The sequence below is a fragment of the Nelusetta ayraudi genome, unplaced genomic scaffold, assembly GCF_046127955.1.
Source record: "Nelusetta ayraudi isolate G7.1 ecotype Tasmania unplaced genomic scaffold, CSIRO-AGI_Nayr_v1 ptg000090l, whole genome shotgun sequence".
Classification (NCBI taxonomy): Eukaryota; Metazoa; Chordata; class Actinopteri; order Tetraodontiformes; family Monacanthidae; genus Nelusetta; species Nelusetta ayraudi.
This window is the reverse complement of record NW_027466140.1, coordinates 1848701-1858303: the sequence shown is the minus strand read 5'-3', so window position 1 is coordinate 1858303 and position 9603 is coordinate 1848701. Positions and strand designations below refer to the sequence as shown.

Genomic DNA, 9603 nt, shown 5'->3' with positions numbered 1-9603 from the left:
GTACATCAAAACTTTACCAACACAAGCGCGCTGCAGTTTTCCCAACTAAACTTGTTGAGAGTGCTCGCAGTACGTAAACACATTCTTTGTATCAGCCCTCTGCTGTAAAGCTCATTTGATCTCTTCATAATACATTGTGCTCGCTCTGAGCGACAGCGACTGTTCTTGACCTTCAGCTAGACTGTAATCATTTCAAGCGAAACATACATAGCTGAGGTCAGAACATCCTCTGTTTACATTCTTCCATCCCAGCGCATTCGGAACCTGCAACGGCGCACATTGCGCTGCTAAATCAACAAGTTTGTGAATTATGATGCACAGTCGCACTGCAAAATGGGAAAATCCCAGTGAAGAAAACATCCCAAGTTGAATGTTTAATGAATCCGAAGGCTTTTTTTTTTTTCAAGAGTGTTCTTGTCCTTTTTTTTTAATTATTTCCACTTGATCGAAATTCTGTAAGTCTAACCCCTTTGCATTTCTTTATTCCCTTTTCTTCAGGGTGCCTGACATATCTTCATAACCGTGAGCTGCTGCGGAGACAGCGAGCGGCCCCCTTTGTCATCCCAGCCTCCGTTTCAAGGTCCTTCATTATGTCTGCGGATGACAGATGTAGATACAGCAGTGCTCTCCCCCTCCGGCTCCGTAGCATGAGGCCTGACCTTGCTCCCGACGCAGGTAATGGCCCACACCTTTAATTGTCACGAGCTGTTAATCTTTGCTAACAATAGCGGTAAGCAATAGGTCTGACAAAGACGGGCAGCCCTGGCTGAAAAAGAAGTGATTTAGCTCGGCGGTGATTTGCAAGTGGCCATTGCAGGGCCGGCCCCTTAACCACCCGTGTGTGTGTGTGTGTGTGTGTGTGTGTGTGTGTGTGTGTGTGTGTGTGTGTGTGTGTGTGTGTGTGTGTGTGTGTGTGTGTGTGTGCAGGGATGACGAGGTGTGTAGTGTAGTGTAGCGTAGCGGAAACAAAAACCAAAGACCAAAACCACAAAGCAAAGGTGTCATTTGCAGGCAGCAGGCAGGAAGTACATGGACGTGTACGGATGTTGCAGATGAGTTGTTGGCGATGTTTTGAAGTTGAAAGCCTTCTATTTACAGTGCAGGGATGGTCGTCTGGTTTTTTTTTATTGTTTTGTTTGTTGTTTGTACGGATTTTGCTGTTTCCCCATTACTTTAGTCGATGTCTCAAACGTCACCTGGTGTTCCGCGATCACAAGTCGGCTTCAGTTTGCGCATTTGTCACCACGAGAGACGACGGAGCTCCGGCGAGAAAAGAAGGAACACCAGCTCACTGGTCAAACTAGACGTGCTGCATTTTTTAAAAGAAAGGAAACAAGCGTTGATGGCAAATTAAATCGTGCAGAGGCCCATTAGAGCGACGAGACGGGAGAGCCAACGCATGTGCGAAAGCGGGATTCTTCCCTGCGCCGGCGGGGGGAGAAGAAAAAAGAAACGCCGCCTAATTGCATTCGCTCTCGTACGTCCGCAAATGTTGGTCGTAGATTCGCGACGGGAGACGGCCGACGACTGGCTTCAAGCGGGAGTGGGGGGGGGGCGTGGAATCCTGACAAACAGCGAGAGCAGTGTCCACATCGTTTCTCGCCCCTGACAGGCCTCCCCATGCATGAATTCAAAGCTGGTACAAAACCGCGGCTGGATTGGTTTCGATCTGACATCCATCATGTAGATCAGTGTTGTGCCTCCACTGTTCTGTGTCCACAATAAGACGTTGCTGGCAATCGGCCCGTGACATCTGTTAAAGCCCCTCCAGAGAACCCGGGACCAGTCTGGCGTGTGAGCTCCCGGCTCTGAGCTGTTATTTGTTCGTGTTGGAGCAGTCGCACGACGCCTATGTACAGTATCTCGGAACTCCGCGATCAAGTCGGCGTATTTTGAGCTAAACTCGCGAATTTGCGATTCTTTCAAAGAATCTTGTCCGGGGTTTCTTTCCGGTCATCCGGTGCGACAGATGGAACCTTCCCTCAATCCTCTTGAATCCATCAGATGGAGAGGAAGAGGGAGGAAAAAGCTTATAGGTGATTGGACGAGCCTTCTGTTGCGTTCAGGCCGACTGATCGGGATCTTCGCTGCTGGCTCAGCCAGGTAGCCGCAGCTCAGGGTTTCCCGTCGGTTGGTGCGAGGGGCCGGCATTAGCGGCTCTCTCCGCTGGCGCTGTGGCGGGATGCGGCGTCCAGCAGCGTTTGACTAAACTTGCCAAAAAGAATAAACAAAAGCAAAAACATTCAGGAGAGAAGAAACTGTGCTGTCCAGCGAGAAAAGCCTCCAGTGCCGTCCTTTCCTCTCCTTTTAGCATGAAAATGCCATCCATCTTTGCAAAAACAGACGGCGCTGCTCATTCATGCTAATCTCTTTGGCAGCAGCGAAGCTTTTTAGCCGCTCCCCGCACATTTCTTCTTCATCCTCTTCTTCTTCCAGGGCTTTTTAAGGGCAGCGAGTAGCAGCTGCTCCCCAGTTTTTCGTCCCAACTTGGAAAGTCGTTTTCTGACGCGAGAGCGAAAGCGCGTTTGATTGAATGTTTTGGCAGTGGAGTGAGTTTTTTTTTTCTCCTTAAATCTAAAACTGTAAAACGAGGTTGAAATCTTTAAAAAATAAATAAATAAATAAAAGTTTAAAAAAAAAATGGAATGATGACTGCATTCTGCCTCTCAGAAAAAGGCAGTCGCTGCAGGGGTCAGTCGTAGTGGTGGGAATTCCCGCTCTTTTCAGAGAACCGGTTCTTTTGGCTCGGCTCACTAAAAAGAGCCGGCTCTTTTGACTCCCAAGCGGCTCCTGAGATTTTTTTTTGAGTGGTTATATTATTTTACACACATCCACAAAACATCACAAGGTAAAAACAATAATTTGCAAAACAAACCCTGTTTCTCCTTCGAGTAATCAAAAAACACTGTGAAAAGCCGCAAGCCAACCACTGTCAGGTGATGGAGACCTTTAGTTAGCAGCGTCCGTACTGAGCACGCTCAGCCGAGATTTGGGATTGCCGATACCCCGTGCGGTATTTCTGCAGCGCCGTCTGTTGCTGAGGCAAGGTGGCGTGCGTGCGTGCGTGCGTGCGTGCGTGCGTGCGTGCGTGTGCGTGCGGAGGGCGCGAGGCAGATGGGACGTGTCTGATATCTCTCAGTCAACGTAATGAGACGGGAACGGGCCTCACCAATCTTCGGGCCCGTCTGATGGCGAGAGACACTGCGCCCACTCAGACGGGAGGGGATCTCTCCCCTCTTCAAAGATAATGAGATGACAATGTATTCAATGTATCATTAGGCAGAGGCGTGGGCGGGGCTTGGTTTGGTTTGGGGTGGGGAGGGGGTGGTGGGCGTGCGTGCGTGCGTGGGGGGGGGGATACACATTCTGCGGCCGCTTGTCTGATGCCTTTGATCAGACGAGAAAAAGCAACTGTCACTCGGCGAAGCCGGACTGAGGGAAGCTCGGCTAACTGCTTCATCACTGTCAGCCTCGGTTAGCGGCTACAGTTTCCCCAGAGCCGCTCCTCAGGTGATTCTTCAAGTTCGCTCCCCCAGACTGTTTAAGCCGAACGGGAGCCCAGATAGCGACCCCCAGCCCCACCCCCGCCCGACCCCCTCCGACACCTGTGCGCCCCCCCCCGTTAAATCTCGTGTCATTCTCACAAGCCGGCCGCTTGAAGGGTGAAGACGAGGCAGGAAGAAAAGAAAAAAAAAACAATTTTAAGAGTTTTAAAATCAATCTGCCATCATCTGGGATGAAAAGGCGCCGCGCCAGACAATGCTCCAATACGAGATGTCAAAAAAGTGCCACGTTAACGGGCTTGTTTGAGGCGGCTCTGACGAGACGGCCTTTTTCTTGGCTGACAGTCTGCCGTGGCACCGGCAGACGGACTCCTCTTGTCTTTTGTCCCCGCGGTGAAAATCATCCCCTCTCTTCCTCGACTTCTCGTTCTTTCGCGAGAAACTAGAACGGCCTCGTGTTGTGACAAATAAATCATCAAATCCTTTTTTCGTACCCGTGCATTTCTCCCCGTGCGTTAAGGCAACCGATCCACAGGAGGCATACGGTGTTTTGACAGCAAACAATTACTCAGTAGTCGTTATTTTTTATTCAGGAATCCCAAAGTCTTTTTTTCCTCTAGCATGCTCGCTTTGATCAAACCGGCGTAATCCAGCGCGCTGCCAAGACTTCTCACTCCTACCAAATCCCAAAAATACCAACGCTAAAAACAATCAATCTGGTCCGACGTTTGCAACTTGCGCTGCACTGTTGCGTCGTTCCCTCGCCACTTTTCATCTGTGCTCAACTGTCAGAAAGAGAAGAAGAAGAAGGAGAAGAAGGAGATACGAGAGAGAAGAGAGAGGGGGAGAGAGAGAGAGAGAGAGAGAGAGGGAGAGAGCGGCTCCCTCACAATATCGACAGGCCGGGACGAGAGCTGAAGAATTAAATACTCCGCCTGCATTTGTCACACAACCGCGAGAGATTGTTCCAACCGTCGTGACGACGAAAATCCCCCACTGAAGCCTGACAAATCATGCTGCAAGACTTGGGCTCCGTCTCTTCCTGGTAGACTTCATGCCTCCCCCCACCGAAAAAACTCAGCCAGATTTGGAAGTAAGAGGAGGCGCCTTAACATCTAATTTCCTTATATTTCATCAGCCTGTCTCAATAATTATGCAGGGTTATTAGCTCAAGTATTTGTCCTTGGCATTCTTAATGCCGGTTGACATTTATTATGAACAGTAACGGTATTGGAGATCTTTGATACGCGGCTCTTTGTGGCGGCGCGGCGGGCGCAGCGCGATCACTGCGGTGCAACAGCACCCCCTCTTGATAATTTATGATATGATGACATCACCGTGAAGGCGGCGGCGGATGTGAGCGTGTGATGGTGATGAATGCGTAACAAGTCGTCCCAAACTGCTCGCCGTGATCATAAGGGGGGATTAAAGGAGATCAAGATATTAATTTGCACGCCTTTAGTTGCACTTTCAGCACCTCCTGTAACACATTTGGCATTTCTTCATTCAACCTTGATGCCAACTGGATACATTTAGTACACACAATCGACTTTACTTAACAATATGTGTTGGATGAATTGGAAAGACATGAGAAGAATTTTGTTGTTGTTGTTGTTGTTGTTGTTGCTCTTTATTTACTCTCAAAAACTGCTCCGGAAGTCTGAAAGAATTAGTGATGTCACAAAGAGCCCTGATAGGTCACCCACAATTAAGACATCACCCCTGGTTATGGTGTCGGCTCTACTTTCTGAGGCCACCTCAGGTCCTCTTTGTTTTCGTCCTCTTTGGGCAAGGGCAGCGTCACGGCTAGACCAAAAGCGTCACTTTTAACAAGAAGCAAATTGAAGCGTTGCTGCAGAAAGTTGCAAACAGAGGACAGTTAAACTGGTGGAGCTGAAGGAATGAAAATAATGTCAAGCTGCTCTCGTAAAAGTCTGACTGAAGGAGGAAATAATGGGACCTTTACAGTAATGGCATTTGGAGTGTAAAACAAAAACAACTTTGTACATCGTTCTATTAATGTGCTCAGTTCTGCAGCTCATAACCACCAAGGCCATGGACACTGGGATCTTTTAGTCATGTATAGCTGGCGAAGAGTTTTGCGGTGTCCTTTTCAAAGATAGGCCAAGTACAATATGTCATGCTGTCTTTAAAGTGTTACACAACAAAAAAAAAAAATCTAACTGAGCATTATAACTACGCTCCACTTTGCAGATATCATTTGGATCCTTTTAGCCACAATAAGGCTTACAAACATGTGGAAGGGTTTGAGGTTTAACACCACAGTCAATTGACATCACTACGGTTCTAAACAAGAGTTGCAAACCAGCACAGACTGGACTGAACCGACACGGCCGCGACCCAAAGGCAAATTTTCCACATTAGCTTCTCACAAAAGAGACAATTTGAACAGAGATATCTGCCTCATTATATCTTCATGTTTCCGCAGCTATTGCACTTCCTTATTAACTGGGCTGCAAATGCACCGAGATAAGTATTTTACTTTGGGCTTGTTGGTAATATTCCATTCCACAGAACCTGGGCGATCCTTTATTAATTTCAATTACAATAGTATCTGGCAGGAGCGGATGCAGATTATTCGAAGTAATACATTCCAAAACCTCAGTTTTGGCTTTAAAAAAAAATGGAAAACACATTGGAGGCCTGATTCTTTGTCACTCTTTAGCAACTACATATTTCTCAATAATGTTTTCAAAATGAAAGATTGAGACGCTCTATTCAACAATTAATAGGAAGAGGGCTATTTTTTTTTTCTTCTGTAATTGGAACAATGCATAAAACATATGTCTCATAAGCTCTGCTGATTGTTTGGTAATGTGCATTATGCTCATTGTGAATGTCATGCTGGTAACTGGACTTACAACTAGAGGGAGACAAACTGATCCACTCAGATAACTGGCAGTTCAACACATCGGCAGATGCCTAAATTTTTGAGGCTAATTAAAAACAAATATGCCTCGTGTCTGCTTGTGTTGGTTCAAGAAGACGCTGCAGTTTAATGCAATACTACTTTTTTATTCATTTTATGCACTTATGTATATTTTCACAGTGTAGATTACTTTTAGACAATTTGAGTTTAAAAAATAAGAAGCAAATTGCTGAGTGCATCTACTTAAAAAAAAAAAAAAAAAAAAACAGACAGTGCACATTTTCTATTTTCCAATATTTCAAGCAAAGTCTTCAAATTTTTTTATCAAAAGCAAAAATGAAACATTTCGAAACATCAGCAGCTGCGGCCACTAGCGATAACATTCCACCGATGAGATGATAAGTTAACAGTGATCAACATCGAGTATTGCTATCAAAACCTTTCATCCGACTTCTTGGACTTCCGGGATGGATTAAAGTGGATAATCATCCTTTGGTCTTAAAGCGTCTGCATTACGGTGAATCAGGAAATGTGTTGCACAACATTCAAATTATTACCAATGCCAATGTAAAATCAGCCATCTGGTACATGACGAGAACGTGTCGGCGTTGCTGACAAATCTGTCACGGCACCATCAGGTGGTTACAGCAGCGCTCAGGTTTTGCAACAGCACACACATGGTTGTAAATGGGGACATTTAACCCTCGTTTTGGATTCGGAACCATCCAAGTCCAACGGAGCAAGACAGATTAGACATAAACATATTTGGAGGGTAAATAGTGGAAAAGGCAAAGACAAACAAGAGCAGCTGGTTTGGCCCTCTGTCTGTTAATGAGATGAGATGGCACGAAGAGAGCTTTGTTTAAAAAGTCAAGATAGCTTCAAAGGGTCCGTTTCGCCAAAGACTGAATCAAGTTTACTAAAAGCAGTACAAGTGGAACCAAAAGAGAACACATTCAGTTTGAAACACATGCACAGGAGTCTTTTTTTTATTTCTAAGTTTGCATGCTGTACAAAACTATGATAAAATCTTACAAAGCAACACCCAGCTACCCAAAACTCGGCATTATCAGTTACAAATTACCCCTCTATCCCTGCCCCGTATCTAATATGAGCACAATCAGCCTACAAATCTGAAGTTTTAATTAAGGTCACATCAGTGAGGTCATAAACTCATAAACAAGAGTTCTGGTTGTTTCTTGTGTGAGACGTGAAAACGACGTTATCTCACAGCTGGTTTGGGTTCAGCTGGTGCCACTCCTGGTTCATTTTTGCAATAATTCAGTTCATGTTCCATCAGTAAAAATCCCTCGGAATAGCGCAAAGAGAATAGCGACCCGGGGAAAAAAAAAACAACACACAGATACACATCAGTAAAGAATATTATATCGAATAAAACATTTGCTTAGCTTGGCATGCCCAGAAGAAAAGTCCTACCCGGGTGCAGGTGTGACTGTGACCCAATTAACTCAAAGTTCATTCAAAGAATTAAAAAAAAGAGACAAAAAAAAAACCTGTACAACAATGTATAAATATCAATATGATATATCTTGCATCATTCACAATTTTGTAAACTTTATTTGAATGCGTTACAAGACGTCAGAGACAAGCAAATGACTTTGGTGTTCAGTAGCTACCGGCTCGTAGAAAAACAAGAAAAAGAAATATGTCCTTTTTTTTTTTTTTTCAAATACTCAGCAAAAACGTTTGACTTTAATTCTCTTTTGGAATCAGTCATGGTGGACAATGTTCATGTTCAGACCACTCAAGCAAGGGAAGACGCTGGCAAAAAAATTAAACATAAAAAGTGTCTTCATTGAATTGATGAAAAAAAAACAACAAAACAAAATACATCTGGTGTGATGGCACTGATAGAAACGTCTCCGACGCTCAATGCTGTTGACGACACCGCCGCCTTTTCTTCAAATCTAACTTTCATATTTAACCTCCAGCTCAAACACTGAACTTTATAGAGAGAGAGCGAGCGAGGGAGGAAAGAAAGATAGAAAACTAGAACAAACTGGAACAACAAAGGCTTGGCTTTTGCCACAGCTTAGCCCAGTCTGGGAAAATTCTTGATCGGTTGAGAATGTGGAGAATGTGCAGCCCTCCCCAGAGGCTGGCCGTGTCCACTAATGATAGAGACAATGGTTTATAGGCTCAGCGCTCGTCTGTGTTCCCTCTGAAAAATCTGGAGAGCCGAGTTAAAGGGGGAGGAGGGAAGGGTGGCGTGGAGATGGGAAAAAAAAACTGAAAACAAAACAGAAAAATATCTTGCTTTGTTTTTGTCCGCCCCGCTCTGCTCTGCTCTTGCTTGTTTCCAGCGCCGCCGTGAGAGAAAAGCGCTCAAGGCAATTTCACCACGACCACGCAGGCGCCGGCCCGGCCGATGTTGAGGGGGACCTCCTACAGGAAGACAGAGAGGTTAACAGGCAGCATATCATGTTGGGCCACATTTGAGATGGAGATAACAGCTCAAAACTGTTCGACTGCACGCAGACAGCAAGGCTACAGCAATTAAATGCATACAGTGCAAAAGAGGAAAGACAGAAAATGTTCACAGCACTTAGTGTCTTGAGAAAAGTGTTTCCTGACCCCAAGAAAAACCCAATTTCACCCGCAGAAAACAAGCTCGGTACTTAAAAGATCCCAGATTACAAGTACTGGACTGCTGTGGAGCAGCTTCTCATGATCCAAAGGGAAAAAAAACGTCTTCTACTCTTCTCCAAAAAACAGCATGTTTAGCACTCTGTTTACAGCCTGCCAGTAAAAACATTTATTTCACTTCCTGCTAAAACCGATGCTCAGTTTGACCTTCCACATGTTTGAAAGGGAACGAAAACAAAGCAGTCTCACCCTTTGTGACATCACAAAGGCTGATATCTAAAACTTGAAAGAGGAAAAGGATGGGCATTTTTCTCATTGACAACCCTGGAGAGGTATAATCCTTTACAATACATTGTCACATGTGACTATGAGGCTCGACTGCCGATCTGACGTCCACAGCCAATCATCTGGCACCATCGAACCCAATCTCCTGCATGATCTTCCCTCATATACCAATCTCCTCTTTGGTCGTCCTCTAGACCTCCTGCCTGCCCTCAGCATCCTTCCACTGATGCACTCCCTGTCCCTCCTCTGCAAATGTACCATCTCAGTCCAACCTCCCTGAATATCTAACATGAAGGCCTTCCCCCTGATGCGCTCACC

General features: G+C 45.5%; 1 protein-coding gene across 2 annotated transcripts in view; it reads right to left on the bottom strand.

Moving 5' to 3' along the window:
- Window positions 1-6518: 6518 nt before the first annotated feature.
- The window catches only part of klhl4 (kelch-like family member 4), a 30103-nt gene continuing 27018 nt past the window's right edge, over window positions 6519-9603 (bottom strand). For both annotated transcript variants that reach the window (XM_076046443.1, XM_076046442.1), the window contains one exon: window positions 6519-8799. In XM_076046443.1, the coding sequence (XP_075902558.1) occupies window positions 8740-8799 (60 nt within the window). In that variant the 3' untranslated portion in view covers window positions 6519-8739. The remainder of the gene's footprint in view (window positions 8800-9603) is intronic.